Source organism: Dendrobates tinctorius, unplaced genomic scaffold (assembly GCF_039654945.1).
Source record: "Dendrobates tinctorius isolate UK_male_01 unplaced genomic scaffold, ASM3965494v1 ptg000020l, whole genome shotgun sequence".
In the NCBI taxonomy this organism is placed as follows: Eukaryota; Metazoa; Chordata; class Amphibia; order Anura; family Dendrobatidae; genus Dendrobates; species Dendrobates tinctorius.
The window spans coordinates 7280076-7307513 of NW_027361688.1; the positions used below are offsets into that span (position 1 = coordinate 7280076).

The following is a 27438-nucleotide window of genomic DNA, read 5'->3' on the forward strand; positions in this document are numbered from 1 at the left end:
CATTTCATTTGGAAATCAAGGTCTCAGTGTCTGGAGGAAGAGTGGAGAGGACACAATCCAAGCTGCTTGAGGTCTAGTGTGAAGTTTCCACAATCAGTGATGGTTTGAGCAGCCATGTCATCTGCTGGTGTAGGTCCACTGTGTTTTATCTAGACCAAAGTCAGCACAGCCGTCTACCAGGAAGATGAGAGACACCAGACCCAACAATGCAGACGAGCTGAAGACTGCTCAGCAGTGCCACAGGCTGATTGCGTCCATGCTATGCCGCACTGATGCAGTAATTGATAATAATAATCTTTACTTTTATTTAGCTCTAACATATTCCGCAGCGCTTTACAGTCTGCACACATTATCATCACTGTCCCCGATGGGGCTCACAATCTACCATATATACTCGTGTATAAGACAACCCCCATAATTTTGCCACAAAAAAACTGGGAAAACTTATTTACTCGCGTATAAGCCTAGGGTGGAAAATGCAGCAGCTACTGGTAAATTTCAAAAATAAAAATAGATACCAATAAAAGTAAAATTATTTGAGACATCAGTAGGTTAAATGTTTTTGAATATCCATATTGAATTAGGAGCCCCCATATAATGCTTCATACAGTTCATGATGGCCCCATAAGATGCTCCATACTAAATACACCCCATATAATGCTCCATACAGTTCATGATGGGCCCCTTAAGATGCTCCATACAAAATACACCCCATTTAATGCTGCACAAAGGTTAATAAATGCTCCATAGATTATGCCCCATATGCTGCCGCTGCTGCAAATAAAAAAAACTATATACTCACCTCCGTCGCTGCCCGCTGCTCATCAGCGTTGCCGGCTGCAGTGACTGTTCAGGCAGAGGGTGCGTACTAACTACGTCATTGCGCACTCTGACCTGAAAGTCACTGCCAGAGGATGCAAGACAGCAGAGCGACGCACAGTGGTGGAACGGGGACAGGTGAATATGGCTCCCCCCATCATAATTAGAATATCATCAAAAAGTTAATTTTGGAGCATCTTATGGGGGAATAATCTATGCGGCATCTTATGGGGCATAATCTATGAAGCATTTTATGTGGGCATAATCTATGGAGCATTTTATGGGGGCATAAAATGCTCCCCATAAAATATGCGCATATTCATGACTTTAATGAGCAGTATCACATGACCGCTGAAGGAAGCAAGAGCAACGGCGCCGAGAAGATTTAACAAGCAGGGGGGCTGCAGAGACCGCACCAGGGGGGTCAGTATGATCAGTATGGCCGACCCCCGGTATATGACTCCCATATAAGCCGAGAGGGGGACTTTCAGCCCAAAAAAATGGGCTGAAAATCTCAGCTTATACGTGAGTATATACAGTAAATTCCCTATCAGTATGTCTTTGGATTGTGGGAGGAAACCGGAGAACCCAGAGGAAACCCACGCAAATACGGGGAGAACATATCAACTCCTTGCAGATGTTGTCCTTGCTGCAAAAGGAGCCCCGACCAAGTATTGAGTGCATTTACTGAACTTACATTTCACTAGGCCAACATTTGGATTTTAAAATCATTATAAAGTGTTATAAAGTATTCTAATTTACTGACATAATGACTTTTGGGTTTTCATTTGCTGTAAGCCATAATCACCAACATTAACAGAAATAAACACATGAAATAGATCACTCTGTGTGTAATGACTCTGTATAATATAGGAGTTTCACTTTGTGTATTGAAGAACTGAAATAAATTAACTTCTTGATGATATTCTAATTTTGTGAGATGCACTTGTATATAACTATAGGCTGCATTATACTACTATGGATGACTATGGGGTGCATTGTACTACTATGGATGACTATTGGGTGCATTGTACTACTATGGATGACTATTGGGTGCATTGTACTACTATGGATGACTATGGGGTGCATTATACTACTATGGATGACTGCAGGGGCATTACAATCTTGCCTGAAGAAGGAGACTCTGCGCTCTGAAAGCTTGCAAACATACTATTTTCTGGTTAGCCAATAAAGGTATCACTCCTAGAATACTTTTGTCATCATTGGACAGAAAAGTATTCACATCGATTTTTCTGGCTAACACGGTACCACAATATATTTTGTTATTGTACATCAAGAAAATGGTGTACAAATAATAATAATAGTGTACACTGGTCTGCAAGGGTAAAAATGTTTAAAAATTAAGAGGTGATTTTTATATACGTTCGATCGCTTAACTCAGTAAAAATATTGAAAAAAAGCTATTCCGGTACATGTCACATGGACAGCATATGGATGATGCACAAGTATGATACGCAGCCCTGATAACAGCGGTACTGGTAAAATCATAACTTGTTAAATTGCCTAAGACACAGCGTTTGCTTTACAGCACCCTTTATCGGTAGGATAGATATCTAACAGTAACATGCTCCTTAACGATGCATCATCCATGAGGCGAGAACTGTACATGTGCCATAAGGGTATGTTCCCACAGTCGGTAAACGCTGCCGGTTGGACACTGCGTACTTTTGCAGCTTCAAACCCGCAGCGTCCAGATGTTACAGCATAGTGGATGGGATTTCCAGAAATCCCATGTCCACCATGCGTGCACAGCCGCCTCCGGCTTCCCTGCAGAGACGGACATGCCGCGCATCTTTCCAGACTGCAGCATGTCTATTTATGTAGCAGAGATGCTCAGTCTCTGCTGCCTAATTACCCATTCACTATCATTAGATGTGTAAGGAGGTGGCGGAGAACCCCATTGCTCCCCCTCTCTCCTATGTGTTGGTCCCATGCATTTTATACGGTACTCAGATGGTCTACCTGTATGTTAAATGTTATTTACCATTGATGTATTGCTATGTGTTAATGTGCGGTGTTTGCAATTTTTCCTACATGTGTTAATGCAATGTGTGATGTCCTTTTTATTCTGTATTGTAGTACTGTGTGTTCAGACTAGGGAAAGTAAAGGGTTAAGGTGTGGGCTGGACTAGCAGCCAGAAAAGGCAGCAGGAAGCTCTTGCTTCTAGTCAGAGCCCAGGCAGGAGTGCCTGAGGCAGGGTGTGTGTCCTCATCTGGGACAGAAAGAACCCCTGCCTGGGGCCTAGGTGAGTCCCCGCTTGGGACAGAAGGAGCCCCCATCTGGGGCATATGTGCGTCCCTGTCTGGGACAGAGTCAGTGCCCGGGGCATGCTTGCCCAGGGCAAGTACTCAGCTGCGGCTGAGAGGTTGCTTAACCCCAGGAGGGGACATACACTGCTGCTCCGGACCCACGGGCAGTGAAGTGGGCACAGGACTGCGTGGTGCCCCGCTGAGGACTATAAGCACTCAGAAGTAGGACTGGGGACTGTCACTGTGAACTGTTGCTATTGCTGCTGCCATTGCTGCCGCTGATATGGTGGTGAAGAGTAATAGGGAAAGAGCAGGATGTTTTACCAGATTTACTACAACTATTTTTTCTACCTTTTTTACCTTGTTCATACTAAAATAAACAGTTTCCCTGTTGGATTATAACTGTGTTCCTGGATCCTTATTGCCTGTGCTGCAGTTAATGTGAAGAAGAGGTAAATCGCCTGGGGTTGCATCTGTCCTGTTTGTTTCATGTGCAAGGGGCCGGGGTGTTTGTGGACTGTTGCTTTAAGTAGACTGGCCCACGACTACCACCCCGTGACACCTTGTTACAGATGCAGTAAAACCGCATTATCTTTCTAGTCACATGCATAGTGAGAGAAAGCAGCTTACTATGCATGTGTGCTAATTTAAATAAAGGTGTACCTTGTGTAGGCCGGCAGTACAGCTACACTGCAGTTCTTGTGATGAACTGAGTTAACCGCGAGAATTGCCGTGCACGCGACCGCCGTGGACAGGGTTATCTCTGGTCACTTGCCAAGTTCTCACGATCAGCTGACCGCGAAAACTGCACCTCCGGTCTGGTGATCATCTTCAAGCTCCGCTGTGTCTGCATGTCAGGCTGAGTGGTGGCATAATGCCACCGGTCAGCCAAAGGCATCCAGATGTATTAGAGCTGGATTTGTCGTGGGACAGTATATATATCTTCTCGGAGGACAGGTATGGTATATTGTTGCCTTTTTATTTTATTTCTCTTCCAGGAGAACGAGGGCATCTATGGAATAAGTGATGCAGTAAGTATGGTTTAATTAAGATCTGTTAAAGGAGTCTGTGTCATTATTTCAATTAAAGGACTATATTCTGGCTGTGTCTTTATTTACCATGTAGCTATAGGATTAGTAATGGATAGGTGTCTTATAGACGCTTCTCCATTACTAAGCCATGGGTTTGATATTCCCAGACAATACAAAGGTGACATGAACTTCACAAATATTACCTCACTTGCCACTGTTCCAGGGCAAGTGGGAAGAGCCGGGTAAAGTGCCACAATTGGCGCTTCTTTGTATACGCCAATTGTGGGGCGGCTGTGAGCTGCTATTTTTAGGCTAGTGAGGGTCAAAATCCATGGGCCTCGCCGGTCTAAGAATACCAGGCCGCAGCTGTCTGCTTTTTCTTTGGCTGGTTAACAAAAACGGGGAACCCAAGCTATTTTTTGGAGGGGATCCTACTATTTTTGCTAACCAATTACCATCCAAGGTAAGCAGACTGCTGTGGCCTGGTATTCTCAGGCTAGTAAGATTCATGGATATTGGATCCTTACCAGTCTGAGATACCAGTCCCAATAGTCTGCTTTACTCTTGCTGGTTAATAAATAAAGGGTGATCCTGCGCTATTTTTTTAAACTTATTTATTAAAAAGGAGGGGTCCTCTCTCTGTGCTTTCCTCCACTTCCTGTGTCGTGTACTTCTGGCTGTGTCACAAGATTCACCATTATGTAAATTAGTACACATCCATAGTAAGCTGCGTTCCTGCACTTAATACGCATGTGACTAGGAAGATAATCTGGTTTTACTGCATCTAATGAAAGTGTATGGGTAATTTACACAGCGGAAACTGAGCATCTCCGCTACATAATTTGACATTACTACGGTCTGGAAAGACACGCCGCGTGTCCGTCTCTGCGGGTTAGCCGCGGGTATCGATGCGCGCATAGTGGGCATGGGATTTCTTAGGCTATGTGTCCACATTACAGAAATGCTGCGGAAATGTCTGCAGCATTTCCGCAACTCCCTGCCACGGGTAAAGTGCATGCGGAATACGCATGCATTTTCCTGCAAAACACAAGCGTTTTTAGCTTGCAGAATGCTTGCGCTTTTCCAAGAGATTTGAAGCTTCGCTTGGAAAAGTGATTGACAGGTTGGTCACACAAGCACAGTGCTTGACAAGTGTGACAATCTTTTTACTATTGATGCTGCCTATGCGGCATCAATAGTAAAAGAATGTTAAAAATAAAAAAAAATAAAAAAATAAAAAATAGAGATATACTTATCCTCTGTCGGCCCCCGGAATCCACCCGCCTCTCAGCGACGCTGCCGGCAACTTCCCAGGGATGCCTTGCGACCTCTGATGATGTAGCATCACACGAGACCGGTACGTCATAAGAGGTCATTTGCACAATGCATCCCTGGTAACGGAAGATGCTGGAAGCATGGCTGAGAGGCGGGAGGACTCCGGGGGCCGACAGAGTGTATATCCCTATTTTTTATTTTAACCCCTTCATGACCCAGCCTATTTTGACCTTAATGACCTGGCCATTTTTTGCAATTCTGACCAGTGTCCCTTTATGAGGTAATAACTCTGGAACGCTTCAACGCATCCTAGCGATTGAGATTGTTTTTTCGTGACATATTGGGCTTCATGTTAGTGGTAAATTTAGATCGATAATTTTTGCGTTTATTTGTGAAAAAATCTGAAATTTGGCGAAAATTTCGCAATTTTCAAATTTTGAATTTTTATTCTGTTAAACTAGAGAGTTATGTGACACAAAATAGTTACTAAATAACATTTCCCACATGTCTACTTTACATCAGCACAATTTTGGAAGCAAAATATTTTTTTGTTAGGAAGTTATAAGGGTTAAAAGTTGACCAGTGATTTCTCATTTTTACAACAAAATTTACAAAACCATTTTTTCTAGGGACCACCTCACATTTGAAGTCACTTTGAGGGGTCTATATGGCAGAAAATACCCAAAAGTGACACCATTCTAAAAACTGCACCCCTCAAGCTACTCAAAACTACATTCAAGAAGATTATTAACCCTTTAGGTGTTTCACAGGAACTAAAGCAACATGGAAGGAAAAAAAGGACATTTTAATTTTTCCAACAAAAATTTTCTTTCAGCATCAATTTTTTCATTTTCACATGGGCAACAGGATAAAATGGATCCTAAAATTTGTTGGGCAATTTCCCCTGAGTACACCGATACCTCATATGTGGTCATAAACCACTGTTTGGGCGCACGGCAGGGCTCAGAAGGGAAGGAGCGCCATTTGACTTTTTGAATGGAAAATATGCTGGAATATTTAGCGCTTGCCATGTCGCGTTTGGAGAGTCGCTGTGTGCCTAAACACTGGAGCTCCCCCACAAGTGACCCCATTTTGGAAACTAGACCCCCCAAGGAACTTATCTAGATGCATAGTGATCACTTTGAACCCCCAGGTGCTTCTCAAATTGATCCGTAAAAAAAAAAAAGTACTTTTTTTTCACAAAAATTATCTTTTAGCCTGTTTTTTCATTTTCACATGGGCAACAGGATAAAATGGATCCTAAAATTTGTTGGGCAATTTCTCCTGAGTACACGATACCTCATATGTGGTCATAAACCACTGTTTGGGTGCATGGCAGGGCCCGGAAGGGAAGAAGCGCCATTTGACTTTTTGAATGGAAAATTAGCTCCAATCGTTATCGGACACCATGTCGCGTTTGGAGAGCCCCTGTGTGCCTAAACATTGGAGCTCCCCCACAAGTGACCCCATTTTGGAAACTAGACCCCTTAAGGAACTTATCTAGATGTGTAGTGAGCACTTTGAACCCCCAAGTGCTTCACAAAAGTTTATAACATAGAGCAGTGAAAATAAAAAATCTTTTCCTCAAAAATGATTTTTTAGCACGCTATTTTTTATTTTCACAAGGGTAACAGGAGAAATTGGACCAAAAAAGTTGTTGTCCAGATTGTCCTGAGTATGCTGGTACCCCATATGTGGGGGGGGCACTGTTTGGGTGCACGGCAGGGCGCAGAAGGGAATGAGCGCCATTTGACTTTTTGAAATGAAAATTAGCTCCAATCGTTAGCGGACACCATGTCGTGTTTGGAGAGCCCGTGTGCCTAAACTTTGGAGCTCCCCCACAAATGACCCCATTTTGGAAACTAGACCCCCTAAGGAACTTATCTAGATGCATAGTGAGCACTTTGAACCCCCAGGTGATTCACAGAAGTTTATAACGCAGAGCAGTGAAAATAAAAAATCTTTTTTTTTCCTACAAAAATTTTTTTTACTTGGCAATTTTTTATTTTCACAAGGATACTAGGATAAATTGGACCCCAAAAGTTGTTGTCCAGTTTGTCCTGAGTACGCTGGTACCCCATATGTGGGGGGAACCACTGTTTGGGCACACGTTGGGGCTCAGCAGGGAAGTAGTGACATTTTGAAATGCTGACTTTGATGGAATGGTCTGCGGGCGTCATGTTACATTTGCTGAGCCCCTGTGTGCCTAAACAGTAGAAACCCCCCACAAGTGACCCCATTTTGGAAACTAGACCCCCCAAGGAACTTATCTAGATGTGTGGTGAGCACCTTGAACCCCCAAGTGCTTCACAGAAGTTTATAATGCAGAGCCGTGAAAATAAAAAATCATTTTTTTTCCCTCAAAAAAATGAATTCTAGCACGCAATTTTTTTTTCACAAGGGTAACAGGAGAAATTGGACCCCAAAAGTTGTTGTCCAGTTTGTCCTGAGTACGCTGATACCCCATATGTGGGGGATGACCACTGTATGGGCACACGTCAGGGCTCGGAAGGGAAGTAGTGATGTTTTGGTATGCAGACTTTGATGGAATGGTCTGCGGGCATCATGTTACATTTGCAGAGCCCTTGATGTACCTAACCTGTGGAAACCCCCCACAAGTGACCCCATTTTGGAAACTAGACCCCCCAAGTAATTTATCTAGATGTGTGGTGAGCACGTTGAACCCCGAAGTGCTTCACAGAAGATTGTAACGCAGAGCCATGAAAATAAAAAATCTTTTTTTTTTCCTCAAAAAATGAATTTTTAGCTCGCAATTTTTTATTTTCACAAGGGTAACAGGAGAAATTGGACCCCAAAAGTTGTTGTCCAGTTTGTCTGGAGTACGCTGATACCCCATATGTGGGGAGGGACCATTGTTTGGGCACACGTCGGGGCTCGGAAGGGAAGTAGTGACGTTTTGAAATACCGACTTGATCGAATGGTCTGCGGGCATCATGTTACGTTTGGAGAGCCCCTGATGTGCCTAAACAGTGGAAACCCCCCACAAGTGACCCCATTTTGGAAACTAGACCACCAAGGAACTTATCTAGATGTGTGGTGAGCAGCACTTTGAACCTCCAAGTGCTTCACAGAAGTTTATAACGCAGAACCGTGAAAATAAAAAATATTTTTTTTCCTCAAAAAATGATTTTTTAGCCCGCAATTTTTTATTTTCACAAGGGTAACAGGAGAAATTGGACCCCAAAAGTTGTTGTCCAGTTTGTCCTGAGTACGCTGGTACCCCATATGTGGGGGGGAACCATTGTTTGGGCACACGTCAAGGCTCGGAATGGAAGTAGTGACGTTTTGAAATGCAGACTTTGATGGAATAGTCTGCGGTCGTCATTACGTTTGCAGAGCCCCTGATGTGCCTAAACAGTAGAAACCCCCCACAAGTGACCCCATTTTGGAAACTAGACCTTCCAAGGAACGTATGTAAGATGTGTTGTGAGCACTTTGAACCCCCAAGTGCTTCACAGAAGTTTATAATGCAGAGACCTGAAAATGAAAAAATCATTTTTTTCCACAAAAATAATTTTTTAGCCCCCAATTTTTTATTTTCCCAAGGGTAACACGAGAAATTAGTCCCCAAAAGTTGTTGTGCAATTTTTCCTGAGTACGCTGAGACCTCATATGTTGGGGTAAACCACTGTTTGGGCACACATCAGGGCTTGGAAGGGAGCACCATTTGACTTTTTGAGCGCAAAATTGGCTGGAATCAATGGTTGCACCATGTCGCGTTTGGCGACCCCCTGATATGCCTAAACAGTGGAAACCCCTCAATTCTAACTCCAACCCTAACCCCAACACACCCCTAACCACAGCCCTAACCCTAACACATCCCTAACCACAAGCCTAACCCTAATTCCAACGCTAACCCTAATTCAACCCTAACCCTCTTTCCAACCCTAACCCTCTTTCCAACCCTAACCCTCTTTCCAACCCTAACCCTAACCCTCTTTTCAACCCTAACCCTCTTTTCAACCCTAACCCTAACGGAAAAATAAAAATAAAAATATTTTCTTTATTTTATTAGTTGTGCCTACCTATGGGGGTGATAATCGGGGGGTTTATTTACTTTTTCTTTCATTTTGATCACTGTGAGAGTGATCAAAATGAAAGAATGGAATCTGCAGCTGGCAGATTCGGACGGGCGCACTGCGCATGCGCCCGCCATTTTCTAAGATGGCGGCGCCCATGAACAGGACCCGCCGGACACCGGGAGCGACAGCGGGACTTAGAAGGTGCCGGGGGAGGTGAGAGGGGGTGAGGGGGTTATCGGAATCTGGCGGGGAGCAGAGGGAATGGGAGGGGTGCAGATGATGACAGCGGCGGCAGATCGCCGCTGTCATTCAGTTGCAGGGGGGGGCGATCGCCGGTGGGGGGGGTGGAATCGGTGTCTCCAGCCATGTCCGATGCTACAGCAGCATCGGCCATGGCTGGATTGTAATATTTCATCAATTTTCATTGATGAAATATTACTATCGCTCTGATTGGCTGTTTCACTTTTAACAGCCAATCAGAGCGATCGTAGCCACGTGGGGGCGAAGCCACGCCCCCTGTGGTGAAGAACAAAGCCCCCTGTATATGCGGGTCGGGTGACCTTTCAGTGACCTAGGTCACCCGACCCGCAGGGGGGCTTTAAAGTCATGACGCCACATAGGCGTCATGGGTCGTTCTGGCACGACTTTTCATGACGCGTACGTGGCTTCAAAGGTCGTGAAGGGGTTAATTCTATTTTTTTACAGGAATATGGTACCCAGGGCATGGAGGAGAGTCTCCTCTCCTCCAGAAGCTGGGTACTATCCGCACATGAAGCGCTCACTTTACGCATGGTGGGCATAGCCACATGCGTAAATTGATCGTTTCAATGCAATCCTATGGCAGCGGAATCACTGGGATTCCGCAGAAATAATGGACATGCTGTAGATTTTCCACAGCATGGGCACAGCAACTGCAGAATCCCATAGGATTGCATGGGGATGCGTTTTTTAAGCGTTTCCGCATTTAAACACGGCGGAAACGCATAAAAAACACAAAGTGGGCACACAGCCTAAAAATCCCATCCACTATGATGTAACAGCTGGACTCAGCATCCAACCCGCAGTGTTTACTGACCATGGGAACATACCCCAATATGTCTGCAAACAGGAAATCCCTTTTTTTACTTCCCTGAAGCCAACTTTCAATTAGCTTTATTTCAAGTGACAAAAAAGCATGCAATAAAAAAACGCATCACAAACGCATCCAGGAAAAATGAAACAAAAACACATGTAAAAAAAACAGCAAAAATGCAGGTGACCTGCCAGTGACCTCAAATGCAGATTTGGTGCAGATTTCACCTGCGTCAAATCCTGAGCCATTCCTGATCGTGTGCACATACCCTCAGATGCATTCGGCAATGATGCTGGAAATTCCACCAAGCACACTGTATAATCAATGTGTGCATGGAGAAACAACGTACTGTAACAATGAAGCACAATATAAGAAAATGAAGACAGAAAAGCAAATTGATTTTATTCTTATATTTTACTTATATCTCAAAAAATTCAGCAGTAACATACACAAACAGGCATAAAATAAGGCACGTTTCATGTGATTGGGTCATTATCAAAATAATAAGGATAAGCCCCCAAAATATTTACAAACACAGTCAGGTTCAGGTGGTCAGAAATATCTGAGAATATATAATTTTCTTGTACAGGATAAAGATGTGGATCCAAATTTATAATGAAGAAAAGTAAATATACAATGTTACTTCAATGAGAAGACCCCCATACACATCCAACACTACAAACAAAAACCAATACCACCCCCCCTTCCCCGTACACTTCAGTGCTGCTCAGCAATATACTGCGAATACAGATACAGTCCATAAACACTTATGAGTACAGGGGAGAAAATTCCAGCACTCACCAAAATGTAAAATATTAGCAAATTTATTCCAAGGGCAAAAAAATTACAGTGGGAGGAATAAGGTTGAGGAATAATAATTGTTGTCAGTGTGTTATTCCTTACCACTGTAATTTTATGCCCTTGGAATAAATTTGCTAATATTTTACGCTTTGGCGAGTGCTGGAATTTTCTCCTCTACTCATAAGTAGTCACTCGTACGGCTTACTCTAAGATCACATCCTGCAGAATGATCTCTATGTATGTGAAATATTAGAATCTGCACTTGTAAAACTGCAACAATGTAAAGTACAAAGTAAGAATAGTATATCAACAATCACAATCTACTCACAGAATAAAAAGGTTTTGCATCAGATACAAATCTGCACAGCGCAGAATCTGTTGCAGAAATGTCACATTGTCACAGCAACTTTTACTATCTGCTATGGAAAGAGTAAAATCTGCAGCCGTACCTGTCGCTGTATTTGCCATAACACACATTTTGGGGCTTATTTTCATGAAGATTTAGTTCGGGAAAATCTAGTCAATGTGTAAATTTACCTTTGTTTCAAAACATGTTTCACATATAGTTGGTTTAGTACTTGGGGTATTACTAGGAATAATGGCTGTGACACAAAGGTAAATTATCCACAAAGACTACAGAAGCGCCCATTGGATCAGTCCCCAAACTTCCAATATCATCTCTAATATACAGCGAAATGTAATCACCAAATGCCTACACAACAGATAATCCACCCATGTGATATAGTCACTGGGCCAGCAGTCATATAGGGATCATCAACTCTAATCCTGACTGTTTATCCCAGTAGCAGATTAATCCAGCAGTGTCTAGTGGAAATCTTAGATCATGAATGAGAGTTTCTTCCAGTTTCTGCTTCTCTCCAATATCTTTACAGAACCTTTATATACATATAATGCAGCATGAAGGGGCTCGGAGAAGGTGGCAGTGAAGGTGTGTAAGTGTCTGATGGTGTCACACAGCTCATAAAAGGCCAGCTGCCCGACCTCATAATCGAGACATATCCTGATTCTATCACTGGAGATCTTGTGAGGTAACCGGATCTCTTTCCTGTCATGTATCACTAAATACTGATTATTATGTCTCCACAAACTCCAGGACTCCTTATTATATCCAAGCAGTGACTGCTGCCCCCTCCTGTCTATACTGGGATAACACATCCCCATCCTCCACCACCCTGATCTACTCTCCACATCCCAGTAATGTCGTCCTGAGGTAAATCCCCTCCTGCTCATCACCTGAGAGTCCTTAAATCTCTCTGCTGTTTCTGGATGATTCTGCTCCTCTCGTGTCCAGGTTGCAGTTTTCAGGTCGTCTAATATATGGAGATTATTAGCAGCTGTGGTTACATCCAGTAATATGTCTGCAGGACTCACCACATAGATCCCGCTCCTTATACCTGTTATTACGTCACCAAATTTGTGTAATGTGTGTGAGATCACAGCCACATCCAGGTCACCTCCATCATGGGGCTGTTTATCATGTCCCCCTGTGTCCTCATCACCTCCCTCCTCCTCAGGATCACACAAGTCACCGGTGTCTGGTTCCTGTAGGACAGTCAGTGGATCCGCCATGTTACACAGCTCCTCAATGTGTCTCATCTTCCTGGACAGCTCGTCCTTCTTTATTTCCAGCTGACGGATCAGAATATACAGTGACAGTGACTCTTCCTTTTCCTGAGTGGAAATCTCACTCAGGATCATCTTCTCCAGGTCGTCCACCTGCATCCTGATGAGTGAACAAAGAGTATTGACTCTCTTGGCTTTTCCAGCTGCTTGTTCTTGAGCTCTTCTCCTGTGCTCCTCCAGACTCTGGATTTTCTCCTCGATGTCATTAATCTTTGTGATAAGTTTCTGGAGGACATTTGCTAGTTTCCTCTTCTTCTTCTCAGGAGCCTCATCCAGAAGCTCCACCTGATGTTCCCGATGTTCTCCTGCTGAACAATAGACACAAATACAAGCGGCGTCCTCAGTGCAGTAATATTCCAGGATCTTCTTATGGACAGAACATTTCCTTTTCTCCAGAGAAGTGCTGGGATCAGATAAGACGTGTTCTGGTGATTTGCTGTGAGACCTCAGGTGTTTATCACACAGAGAAGCCTCACAGTGTAGACAGGATCTAACAGCGGGTACAGGAGAATCCACACAGTAATTGCAGAAGATCCCATTTTCCATATGTGTTGGAGAAGTAAACAGGAATTTGTCCATTACTTTGCGCAGAGATATGTTCCTAATCAATGCCGGCCGCTCTAGAAACTCTTCTCCGCATTCAGGACAGGAATAAACTCCAGTCACGTCCTGTGTATCCAGCACATGATCAATACAGACCCGGCAGAAGTTGTGTCCACATCTCATCATTACAGGATCTGTATAAGTGCACAGACAGATGGAGCAGTCCAGCTCTTCTCTCAGATCAGCAGAGGCCATGACTAACAGGAAGGGAGAAATGTAAACTACAATTCTCCCACTCAAAAGGGTAAGCTTTATATTGTGTACACAGGGGAGGGCTGAGGAGCAGAAGGTCACTTACTATTAACATGATAATGGACACTTGTGGAAATCACATCTTATATCTGCTGTAAATTTCGTGTCTACATTGTGTTCCTATGTAAGGAGTGAATGTATGGAAAACCAACATGGAAAATATCGATAATACTTGTAATATGAATGACTAAACTCACAATTTGATCCCCAAACACTGAATAGCACTAAAGGTCATCAAAGAGATAGAACATGTGCTGTGGGGGGGTCATAAAACCTGTAAAGCAAAAACCCATTGTGAGTCCTGTGGGGCCTTTTGTTATCTCCAGCCTAAATGGAATTTGAACCCGTCCTGAAACCTTTTTGACACAAAGACCTTTTGTCTATATACAGTGGCTTGCAAAAGTATTCACCCCTTGGCATTGTTCATGTTTTGCTACCACACAACCTGGAATTTCAGTTTTTTTGTTGATGGGTTGCATTAGTTCATGTAAAGAACATGCCTACAACTGTGAACATTTGGGGGTTTTTTCATTGTGAAGCAAATAAAAAATAGGGCAAAATAACTGAAAACTTCTGCACTTTGTAGAGCCTCCTTTTGCAGCAATTACAGCTTCAATAAGAAGACCCCCAATCCTATATAAGCTTTCCACGTCTTGCCAGTGGGCTTTTTGCTTATTCCTCAAGGCAAAACTGATCCAGCTACTTCAAGTTTCCCCTGGTGAACAACAATGTTCAAGTCATTTGACCACAGATTCTCAATTGGATTAAGGTCTGAACCTTAACTAGGCCATGCCAAAAAATTTCCACATTCTCCTTAAACCACTCTAGTGTTGCTCTAGCAGTATGCTTTGCATCATTTTCTTGTTGAAATATGAACCTATGTCCCACTCTCAAATCACTGACAGACTGAAAAAGGTTTTGCTCAAGAATATCAAGTACTTTGCATCATCCATCTTCCCCTCAACTTGGACCATTTTTCCCTGCACCTGCGGCACAGAAACATCCCCACAGCATGATGCTGCCACCACTATGTTTCACTCTGGGGAAGGTGTTCTTGGGGTGATGAGCTGTGTTGGTTTGGTGCTAGACATAGCATTTACCTTGGGGGCCAAAAAGTTCAATTTTGGTCTCATCTGACCACGGCACCTTCCTTTGGCAAACTCAAAAAGAGTCTTACAATTTTTATGTGTAAGTAAAGCCCCTCTTCCATAAAGACCACCTCTATAGTGTACAGCTTATTGTGGTCGTATGGACAGATAGTTCAGTCTCCGCTTTTGAACTTTGCAGCTCCTTAAGGGTTATCTTTGGTGTCTGTGTTACCTCTCTGATTAATGTCCTCCTTGCCCGGACTGAGAGTTTTAGTGGGTAGACCTCTTGACAGGTTTGTTGTGGCAACATGTTCTTTCCATTTGATGATAATGGACTTGACGGTGCTCCAGGGGATCATCAGAGATTGGGATATTTTATTATAACCCAACCCTGATTTGTACTTCTCAACAACTTTGTCCCTGACTTGTTTTGAGATCTCCTTGGTTTTCATGGTGTTGTTTGGATAGTTGGGGGTCAGCGTTGCACCAATCGGCAGAAAATGGACCTTTTATCCCCATTAGAACGTAACGTCAGTGCGTAAGTGTGACCTAAGCTGCATTCATTCCCAACGAGGCTTTATTGGCAGCTCCATAGAGAAAGAATATAGCAGAGATCAGGCATTTGACCTACCTTTCCATTTTTAATGGGGGGAATAGTTATCTGACAATGTAGATCATACATTACATCATTATATTATAAAAATAGGCCCGATGCTATTGCATCGGGAGTGCGGTGAAATCAACATCCGCGGGCGGCTCAGCCAATGAGTGGTGCTGTACGGCTTTGGCGGGGGATTTGAATCCCCTGCCCCATCGGCTCAGCCAATGAGCGGCGCGGGATTCAAATCCCCCGCCGGCTGAGCAAATGAGCGGTGCCGTGCGGGATTTGAATGCATGCATGGTCATCTCTCCCCCCCTATCCTGGTATGCATGGTCCTCTCACCCCCCTCTACTGGTATGCATGGCCCCCTCACCCCCCTGTCCTGGTATGCATGGTCCCCTCACCCCTCTATGCTGGTATGCATGGCCCTGCCACCCCCCTATCCTGGTATGCATGGTCCTCTCACCCCCCTGTCCTGGTATGCATGGTCCCCTCACCCCTCTATGCTGGTATGCATGGCCCTCCCACCCCCCTATCCTGGTATGCATGGTCCCCTCACACCCCAATCCTGATATGCATGGTCCCCCCTCATCCCTATCCTGGTATGCATGGTCCCTCCTCATCCCTATCCTGGTATGCATGGTCACCTCACCCCCTATCCTGGTATGCATGGTCCTCTCACCCCCCTATCCTGGTTTGCATGGTCCTCACACCCCCCTATCCTGGTATGCATGGTCCTCTCACCCCCCTATCCTGGTATGCATGGTCCCCGAACCCCTCTATCCTGGTATGCTTGGTCCTCTCACCCCCCAATTCTGATATGCATGGTCCCCTCACCCCCTAATTCTGATATGCATGGTCCCCTCACCCCTAATCCTGATATGCATGGTCCCCTTACCCCCCAATTCTGATATGCATGGTCCCCTCACCCCCCTATCCTGGTATGAATGGTCTTCTCACCCCCCAATCCTGATATGCATGGTCCCCTCACCCCCTATCCTGGTATGCATGCTACCTCTCACCCCTTATCCTGATATGTAGGTTCCTCGCACCCCTATTAAGCTGCACACATACAAAAAAAAAACATTTATACTCACCTTTCTTCCCTGTGCTCCAGCGCTGCCCCATTCTGCTGGAGGCCGGGGGAAGGAGTGCCGGAGTACGCGCATGCCCATAGCACGCTGTCCGGCGCCATATTACTGAAGGCACACTGCAAATGTGTCTTCAGTAAAATGGCGCCGAATAGCACTATGCGCATGCACGATTCCGACACCTCACTCCTGCCCCCGTCTACGGTGACAAGAGTGGGTCGCCCTCCCAGGGCCGTGGGGTACTCGGTACCGGGCCGGTGTCAGGGGAATGTGTCACAGCAGCGGTGACCCGGTCCGTGGCCTTGGGTGCCCAAGCAATCAAAGGGAGTTTGTAATGTAGTTTAAGTGGAATGGAATAGTTCGTGACGCCACCTGTGGTGTTCGGCAAGGGAGGTGTTAAGCCGACGCTGCAGACTGATCCTCCAGGGACAGATGGTGTGGTGCAGCGAGGATGGTATAGCCCTACACAGGCAGGGCTGTTGTCCCAGGGCAGTGTAGATGTGGGGACACTTAGGTGGTGTAGTGTCCGGCGCAGGGGATGTAGCAGTGTCAGGCAGACGGACGCAGGAAGGAATGGAGGACATCAGGGCATGTAGTTCCAAAGCTTTACTCACAGTCAGTAATGCCCGCTTCTGTGCCGTGTCCTCCAGGTCAGGGACTCAGTCAACCTCCAGGCAAAATGGAAAACTCCCCTCCAACACTCCGCCAACTTATGTGCCTTTCCTGAACGTCTCCTCTATAGCGCCTTTAAGTGTGAAGATCTCCAGTACCGTGGTACTCTGGAGTTCCTCCTGACAGATGTTCCCAAGAACTCTACTTGTACGGCAGACAGCTGTAGCCTGCTTCAGGGACTCCCTTCTCTTGAGTCCCGGCTCTCTATCCGTGTTGCTATTGTGCCCCAAGTCTTAGATGGGAGTAGTGCTGCAGAACCATAAGTGTCCATACAACCTCGGGGACCGGGCGCCGGCCTTGCACTGAGAACCTATAGGCAGGGTTCCTCTTCCAATCCACGGCCTCTCTGTTCTCCTACTCCTTTGTTCCGTACTTGTCTTTCTCTCTTATGGAAGCTTAGGTTTCAGTTCTACGTCTTTCTCCTTCTTTCCCTTTCCCGTGCCAGCTGGCTCAGATCACTGAGGCAGCTGCAGCACTCCTTCCGCCATCCCTTCTTCCAGGGATCCTCACTCCTGTCTGAGTGACTTCTTACCCGCCTGACCTTCTGCCAGACTGAACCTCTCATCCTACACTTTCCCACTCTTTTATGTATCTAAACTCCACCCACCTCCCAGCACATCCAGTGTTCCAAGCAGGGAACCACCAAAGGTGCTCTGCTACTCTCTAAGCACTGAGCCGCAATGTGGTTGTGCAGAACTACCCTGTTGTGTGGGGAGCAAGTGTTGGAGTGTGGAAAGGAGTTCCCACCTTACCTGGATGGTGGGGTACCACACCTTTAAAGAGAGAGGAATGTACGGTACCTCTGTGGCGACCGAGCCTCAGGGGCGCCACAAGAGAAGCGCCGCGGCAACGCTCCTCCCGGTCAGGTAAGTATGTAAGTAATCCCCGCCGGCTGAGCGGTGCCGCCCACCCCGTACACACGCGTCTCCGCTCCGTACACATGTGGCTCCTCTTCGTACACCTCGTACACACGCGGCTCCGCTCCGTACACCTCGTACACACGCAGCAGCGCTCCGCACTCCGTACACACGAGGCTCCGCTCCGTACACCCCGTACACACGCGGCTCCGCTCCGTACACCTCATACACACGCGGCACCGCTACGTACAACTCGTACACACGCGGCTCCGCTCCGTACAACTCGTACACACGCGGCTGCGCTCCGCTCTGTGCACCTCATACACACGGCTCCGATCTGTACACCTCGTACGCACGCGGCTCTGCTCCGTACACCTCATACACACGCGGCTGAGCTCCGCTCCGTACACCTCATACACACGGCTACGCTCCGTACACCTCATACACACGTGGCTCCGATCCGTACACCTAGTACACACGTGGCTCTGGTCCATACACCTCGTACACACACGGCTCCGCTCCGTACACCTCATACACACACGGCTCTGCTACATCCACCCTGTAAACCCCTCCTGACCCCACACATAAACTTCCCCTCATCCAGCACCATGACAACCAGCACAGCAGAGTCCTGCACATACCGAGGCCTCCATCCTGTGACCCCTGACTCCTCCCCTCCTGTGACCTCATCACAGGTCCTGTGCACACAGAGCAGAGCACTGATAGCAGCCATTGCTTCAGGCCAATTGCAGCCTGGCAGCCACGGAGCTGCACAGCCAATGAGCGGCTGCAGCTCCGCGATTGGGCCTCTACGACCGCGGTAGATAGCCCCTGCTTGGGTGTTTCAATATGGCGGTCGGCTCTGTCACAGCTTCAGGCCGCGGTGCATTGTGGAAGCGACACAAGCGCCGGAAGTGTGTGACAGAGTTTATTGGTAATTATATATTAGATGCATTATACTCCAGAGCTGCAATCACACTTCTTCTAGTGTAGTCACTGTGTACATTCATACCCTATCTTTTACTAATCTATTGTTACAACCCGTTTTAAGGCCCCGTCTCACACAGTGAGATCGCTAGCGTGATCGCTGAAGCGTCACCGATTTTGTGACGCAACAGTGATCTCGCTACATGTGACACGTAGCAGCGACCGCCCTCCCCACCCCTCCCGCTGGATATCGCTGGTCGTGCTTGAATGTCCTGGGCCATTTTTTCATCGTCAGCGTCCCGCTGACCAGCATGCATCGCTGTGTTTGGTGCCGACGAGCGACCTTGTTTGACAGCTCACTAGCGACCATTTAGCGACGCACAAGCGATCCTTACCAGGACGTATCGTTGTCGGGAACGCTGGTGCATCGAGCAGTGTAACAGTACCCTTAGGCTAAGTTTCTCATGATGAGCTTTTATTAAGTTTTTGACATTGCAGAATTTCTGCATCTATTATGTAAATTCAGTTCCTTGCAGTTCTTCATTGTGTTTTTGTGTGCATTTTTTAGCAAGTTATTATCGCGTTTTCTACGCCGCATTTTCTGTCTTGTTGGTGTGTCATTAGTTAGATGAAAGTGCTTTGGTTTTTATTCTGTTTTTTTGCTTTGACAAATCATAATTGATATACCTAGGTGCGCATTACGCTCTTTTTAATGTGTTTCCGCTGGGGATATGCACTACAAACGCGTTTTTTATGTGGATTTTCAGCATATGCAAGTCTATGGGGAAAATCCGAACAGTAAACTCCACGAACCTGCAAGTAAAAACATGATGCGGATTTGAAGCACGCAACGCAGGTGAATTTACGAAGAGTAAAATTAAAGCACAGTGGGCAGGAGATTTTTATAAATCCCATCCACTTTGCTAGAACTGTAAGACGCTGCGGTTTCGGCCCAGTAAAAATACACAAAGTCAACAATAGAGCAAAAACTCATAGTGAGAATGTAGCTTTATATGCCAGCGCTGCATTCAGTATTCTGCTGTGGAATCACTTTCTACATATATTACACTACTTATTCTGTACAAATCCTGAGTTACATTCTGAATTATACTCCAGAGCTGCACTCACTATTCTGCTGGTGCAGTCACTGTATAAATTACATTACTTATCCTGCACTAGCGCTAAGTTACATCCTGTATTATACCCCAGACCTGCACGCACTATTATGCTGCCAGAGCCACTGTGTACATACATTACATCACTGATCCTGTAGATCTTTTATTATAAAAATGAAAAACATAACAATAATAACAGAAACACAACAAGAATATCAGCCAGAACATAATCAGTATAATAAACACTGGTCCAGCTCATTATCTCCTCACACACATATATACAGAATAATAACTCCTTACACCTTCTGGTCCGGTCACCAAACAAAATAACCACAAACAAAAGCTATATACAATATCATAAAGCCCAAGTTCGGTGCCTGATCAAATTATAATGATCAAAACAAAAATCTACAGTGTCAGCATCAGCCCACCGCCAGGAAAGGAGACGACCAGACTTGGGCACATTAAAAGAAAAGCCCCTCCAGAGGAGAGCGGCCCTACGTGTGCCCAATCTCTCATACTCCAGAGAGTGCACCTTCACCAGGTCACCGAGTATGGTCCTAAATACACCGTCCACTGGGAGGATTTTCCGTTGCGTCGATACTAAGCACCGTGCGTTCCACATGTGATACCTAACCACTGCACTAACTAGAAATAAGTGATAAACGAAGAAAAATAACCGAATTTGCAACTCAATTTTTTTATATGAAATATATATTTATTGATAGAAAAAATGGGGGTGGGGTTGGGAGAAATACAAATGCTCAGGGGACAAGAAAAAACGCAACACGATGGGAACAGACGGAAAAGATAACCAATTACAGCAGAGAAATATATTCATAAATGACTGCCAATGAGGAAATATGCTGTATAAAAAGTACATATGATGATAATAATGATGATAATAATAATAAGTGGGTCTTCATGCAAGATGTAACAAGTAAAATTTGATAAATTATACTATAAATAGCAATAAGGAAATAAAAAAAATATATAAAGTGTCTGTGCAAAAAGAATCCCCTAAAAAATGAATTTATAATAAATACTGATAAAAAATATAAACATGACTGATTTATCAATGTGTAACCACTGTGAGGCAGCTCTGTCATTCAAGGTTGGGGGGCACTCGCTTGGCAGCCACACAATCAGATCCAGCTCGGGTTTTCATAAGCCAAACATAGTCCATGAGGTTTATTTGTCATCATAAACCACAGCAATATAAACAGCATTACAGGATAGCGTCCATTATACAGGCTACTCAGCCTCATCCTTATCTCACCCACGTCAGGGTTCCCACATGGCTGTTTCTCCAGGCTGCAGAAATCCACTCACTCCTCAGGGACTCTCAGACGCTGGCCGCCATTACACACACAGCCGCTCCACAGGCTGTTAGTGAGGAGATCCTTCTCCTCACGGGACCTTCCAAACTGGACCAATCAGGTCCCAGCATTCACCCATGTGACCTACCCTGGCCACATGGGTACATGGCCACATGGTCCGTAGCCACGCCCACCGGGTCACATGGCTATGACTTCCATCACAGGTCCTACACATACTCACATAGCCTTTTACTATAGGTGTTATCAGACACACCCCTGGGTGGATTTGTAGGTAACCAGAACCCGCCCATCTGTCTAGTTACCTGAAGGCTTCTCCCTAACACATAGGCACGAAAGATCAGCTCTGCTGATCAGCACATAACCAAGCCTTCATCTCAAAGCCACCCACTTTGAGATACACAACGGCCACTCAGTATTCTGCCACTCATCCTCTCTCTTGGGACATCCACACAGCGCCCCCTAGTGGACACAGTGGTCATTACACCACACCACCAAAAAGTTAATATCATATATCTAAAGTGCCAATGCAAATAAGGTACTGCCAACGGTATTTGATATCATATATTTAAAGTGCCAACAAGAATATATATGTATATATATATAGTGCTGCCTATGGTATTCAACGCTGGTGCAAAATGAAAAGGCAGTATATATAAAAAGTGACATGTGCAGACAACTGTGGCGAACACCAGATCCAACCTCAAAAGAGCTGCAAATTCAACTGTTCACAAGTGTGAACTCTCCGCCCCACCATACAAGGTCTTAAGCTAATCAACAACCCCCCAGTGACAGCATGTACCCCTTCCAGTGACCAGCCCTACCCTGCTCCACTGCCTCTGGGACACAGAGCACAGCACTAAATGTGCTGCGGCCTGGAACAAAGCAATGCTGGGCCTTCGAAAGGAGTCAGGGTGCAAATTTCACCAGCCGATTAAACGGCACCTTTGCCAGAACCTTCCTGTCTACATTGAGGATGGGTTATGGGATGCCAATTCTCAATGCACGATGGGTCCTTACCCTTTGACAAGATGATCAGGGCAGACCTCCTCATTGACTTTGGCAGAGTGTCCAAGGAAAGACACTCATTGAATACCTCAGTCATGAGGGGAACCCAAAGTGTCCTTACAGGTCTTATAGAACTCAGATGTTAAGCCATCTGGATCGAGCGATTATTTTTTTTGGACAAGTTAACTTTCTAAAGTATTCATAGAATCATAGAATGTTAAGGCCCTGTCTCAGCAAGATCGCTAATACGTCACCGACTTTGTGATGCAACTGCGATCTCGCTACATGTGACACGCAGCAGCGACCGGCCCCCCTGCTGGATATCGCTGCGTCGTCGGCGTCCCTCTGGCCTGCGCGCATCGCTGTGTTTGATTGCTGGATCGTTGCTGAAGAGATCTGCCTGTTTGGCAGTTTACTAGCGATCATTTAGAGACGCACCAGCGATCCCTACAGGTCCTATCCTTGTCAGGATTGCTGGTGCGTCGCTCAGTGAAATGGGACACAGAGTTGGAAGGAACCTTGAGGGTCATCGTGTCCAACACCCTGCTTAATGCAGAATTCACTAAACCATCTCAGACAGATGTCTGTTCAGCCTTTGCTTCAAGACTTCCATTGAAGGAGAACTCACCACCTCTCTTGGCCGCCTGTTCCACTCATTGATCACTCTAAAGGTACTGTCACACTTAGCGATGTACCAGCGATCCCGACCAGCGATATGACGCGGTCAGGATCACTGGTACATCGCTAAGTGGTCGCTAGTGAGCTGCCACACAGGCAGATCTCACCAGCGACATCGCTGGGGACGGGGGTCGCTACTTACCTGTCACACTAGGTGATCCTGCGTCCTCCCGCCCGGCTCCACGTGTCGCTCGTCTCTCCACAGGAAGCGCCGCAGGAAGCTGACAACGAGAAACAGTCCTGAACGTTCTCGCGCGATCAGCGATAACCAGCGGGGGAGCGTAGGTAAGTATCAGACACAGCGATGTCGCTAGCAATATCGCTATAACGTCACAAGTTATAGCGATATTGCTAGCAATATCGCTTAGTGTGACAGTACCTTAACTGTCAAAAAGTTTTTTCTAATATCTAATCTGTATCTTCTCCTTTTCAGTTTCATTCCATTGCTTCTCTTGTTTCCATGTGCAAATAAATGTAATGATGATCCCTCTACACTGTGACATTCTTTCAGATATTTGTAGACAGCTATTAAGTCTCCTCTTAGCCTTCTTTTTTACAAGTTAAACATTCCCAGATTCTTTAGCCATTCCTCGTAAGGCATAGATTGCAGTCCGCTTACCATCCTGGTAGCTCTTCTCTGAACTTGCTCCAGTTTTCAATGTATTTTGTACATACTTGGTCATTTTTTCAATAAGGATAGTATGAGATACTTTATCAAATGCTTTGCTGAAGTCGAGATACACTATATCTACCACATTTCTCTGATCCACCCAGTCAGTGATTCCATCATAGAAGGAAATTAGATTAGTCTGGCATGACTTGTTTGCATGAAATGCATGCTGGCTCTGGTTAATTACTGTATTTTTATCCAAGTACTTACATACATGCTGTTTAATAATTTGTTCAAATATTTTTCCTATAGCCTTATAGAAGTAAGGCACACTGGTCAGTAATTTCCTGGCTCTGTCTTCTTTTCTTTGTTTGAAGCTAGGGACATTTGTCTTTCTCCAATCTTCTGGGACTTCTGTTTTCCAGGATTTTTCAAAGATTCTGGCTAGTGGTTCTGCAATTTGCTTTGCTAATAGCCTAGGATGTATCTTTCAATAACCTAGGATGTAATTCATCTGTACTATTAGATTTAAATTAATTTAAATTAGCTCAGTGTTCCCTCACTATCTCTCTGTTTATGGGTAGTGTGGATTCCTTTGATGGCACCATGAAGATCAGTTGATATTGCATTTACTTTCTTAGAGAACACAGATACAAAATAGGAATTTAAAAATTCAGCCTTCTCAACATCATTTTTTACCACTTCACCCTTTTCATCCTGTAAAAATCCTATAGCATCTTTGACTTTTCTTTTGCTTTTGACATACGCCCAAAATACTTTTTGCAAGCCTTACTTCATTACTGGCTTTAGCTCTTCTAACACACACATACTCCGATATCTCCGGTTTTGGTATTTCCGATACCAGAAATATCAGTACATGTGAAAGAGGTCTAACTGTGATTTCTGGATCTCAAGTGCTTTACCAAAGTTTTTTCAATTTGTCAAATGTACTACAGGTGACAACAGTATATTGGCTCTCCTGTAAGGTAATGTTAAGAATGCTCATTCATTGTCTGATTCCCCTGGGGAATCAGACCACAATCTTATATTATTGTCACCAGTTTATCAACAAGTTGTCACAATCTGCTACAATTAAAAAAATCAGCATTTGGACTCCAGTGGTAGAGATGTTACAAGAATGCTTTGATCTTACAGACTGAAACTTGTTGTGTGGAACTGGGGGAGATGTTAATGAAGCTGATGTTAAGGGTCCCGTTACACTAAACGACGCAACAGCGATCCCGATAACGATAGGATCTGGTCAGGATCGCTGGCGCGTCGCTTCATGATCGCTGGTGAGCTGTCAAACAGGCAGATCTCACCAGCGATCAGGACAAGCGAGGACGCTGGTATCCAAGGTATACAGCAGGTAGCTAAGCGCCACACGCGCTTAGTTACCCACTGTGTACCCTGGATACCAGCGTGCTCGCGCTGGGAGCTGGTATCCAAGGTAAACAGCGGATACCAGCTGGTAAACCCCCCAGCTTTGAGCAGGGGGTTGGACCAGATGGCCCAGGAGGTCCCTTCCAACTCTACGATTCTATGATTCTATGATTCTATGATCGCTGTGTGTGACACTTACCAGCAACCGGCCTCCCTGCCGGGTATCGCTGATCATCCTGGAATGACCAGGAAATTTTTTTGATTGCTGGTCTCCCGCTGGCCAGCACGCATCGCTGCGTGTGGCAGGCGGGAGACCAGTGATCAGCGAGCTGGCGCTAGTAACTAAGGTAAACACCGGGTTTCTAAGCGGCACACACTGCTTAGAAACCCGATGTGTACCTTGGTTACCATCTCCCTGCATCAGCGCGCTGGTAACTAAGGTACACAGTGGGTAACTAAGCGACGTGCGTCACTTGTTACCCGCGTGTCGCTGGTGCTGATCACTGGTGAAGCTGCCTGTTTGCAAAGGCGTTTTTGCAAATAACAAGCCCTAGATTACAAAAGAATTAAAACACTTACTAAACAGGAAAAACCTGGCATTTAAAGTGAGGGATGAAAAGAAAATTAAAATCATACAAGGAGACTTGAAAAAAAGAATAAGAGATGCCCGGGAGCATGGGCGGATATACCGCCGGTTCAACCGATGCGACTGCACCGGGGCCCAGAGCCTCTAGGGGGCCCTGCAAGGTGGCTAATGATGAGGGCAATCTAGCCGGTTTCTCCGGGCCCGAGTCTCCGGGTGCCCCTGGCCAGATTGCCCTCATGTGCAGCGGTGGGCAGGGAGCGATCCAAGCAGCTCCGCTGCCTGCAAGAGAAAATTACAGGAGCGGAGCTGCAAGGATCCATCCTGCTTCCTGCCCTTGCTTCCTGTCTCTGACACAGAGAGGAGAGCCGCTGCTGTGCCAGAGCGAGTAAGCGCGGGCGATGCTGCGGATAGGTGAGAGGAGAGAGGTGGCTGTGTGTGTGTGTATGTATGTATGTGTGTATGTCTGTGTGTGTATGGATGTGTATGTATGTGTGTGTATGAGTGTATGTCTGTGTGTGTGTGTAGGTGGAGCCTGGCCCTGGAGGAGATGGGGACATGAGAAGGCCGTGATGGGGAGAGAAGGCTGTTGTGAACACTTTTCACTTGGCTTTTGAGTTTGGGCTCCCTCTGGTGGTTGCTGCTCGTAATGGAGCTGATCTTGCTGACAGAAGTCAATCACCTGAGCAGGATGATTGGAGGTCAGGTGTTACAGACTGGGGAGATTTAAGTGAGCAACTTTCTCTCAGCTCTTGCCGGTGATTTGTTTTCCTCCTGAGCTTTTGGGAAGTCTGCTTGCCTCCTGCTTCGTCCTGCATCTTTCAGATAAGTTATTTGTCTGCTTGAATCTTTTTGCATTTGATCCATTTTTTTGCTTGTCTCTGATTTCTGCCTTGCTGGTGTGAGTCCAGCCTGGTTCCCTGCTGGGGCCTGTGCTGGACTCTGTTTCAGTTGCCATGGCTTATGTCAGTCTTTGCATTATTTCTAATCCCCTGTTATATCAGTATCTTTTGTTTGCGTCCAGTTACACCAGAGTGCTGATTTAGTGGGGGAGAGGTCGTGTGGCCTCAGTATTTTTGCATATCAGATGTGTTGGAATTTTGCTTAGGGTTTTTGCGTGATTGCAGACAGTATCCTTTCCTGTCCTTTTATCTAGACAGTTTCGGCCCCATCGTTTGCTTACTCTATTTTCTGCCTGTGTTTGTGCTTCATCTTGTCTCACCGGCAATATATGTTCGGGGGTTATCTATTCCTTTGGGGTTCTACTCCGGGGCAGTTTTGCTTTCCCCTTTCTCTCTTTAGACTTAGTTAATTCTTTGGCTGTGCCGAGGCGTCTAGGGCATCGTAGGTACGTCCCACGGCTAATTCTAGTTGGGTTGTCAGTTTAGGGGTCTGCAATCCGCTAAGTTACCAACCTCTCTGGTTATCTGGTTGCTTTGCTTACTTCCCTGCTATCCTCCTCGGTTACCTAATCATAACAGAAGGCTATGATGCCTGGGCCTCCTGGGATGATGGGAGAAGGCCATGAGGGGTTATTGGGAGAAGGCCATGATGGGGTGAAGGAAGAAGGCCTTGATGGGGGTGATGAAGAGAAGGCATTGATGGGATCATGGGAGTAATGGTGAGAAGGCAATGATGGGAGTGATGGGGTGATGGAGAAGGCAATGATGGGAGTGA

At 45.6% G+C, this 27438-nt stretch overlaps 1 protein-coding gene across 1 annotated transcript; it reads right to left on the reverse strand.

Moving 5' to 3' along the window:
* Positions 1-11517: 11517 nt before the first annotated feature.
* LOC141083152 (E3 ubiquitin/ISG15 ligase TRIM25-like) lies at positions 11518-13754 on the reverse strand. Its single transcript, XM_073567332.1, has one exon. It carries the CDS (start codon positions 13752-13754, stop codon positions 12150-12152), a length of 1605 nt encoding a protein of 534 aa, XP_073423433.1. The 3' UTR covers positions 11518-12149.
* Positions 13755-27438: the final 13684 nt, after the last annotated feature.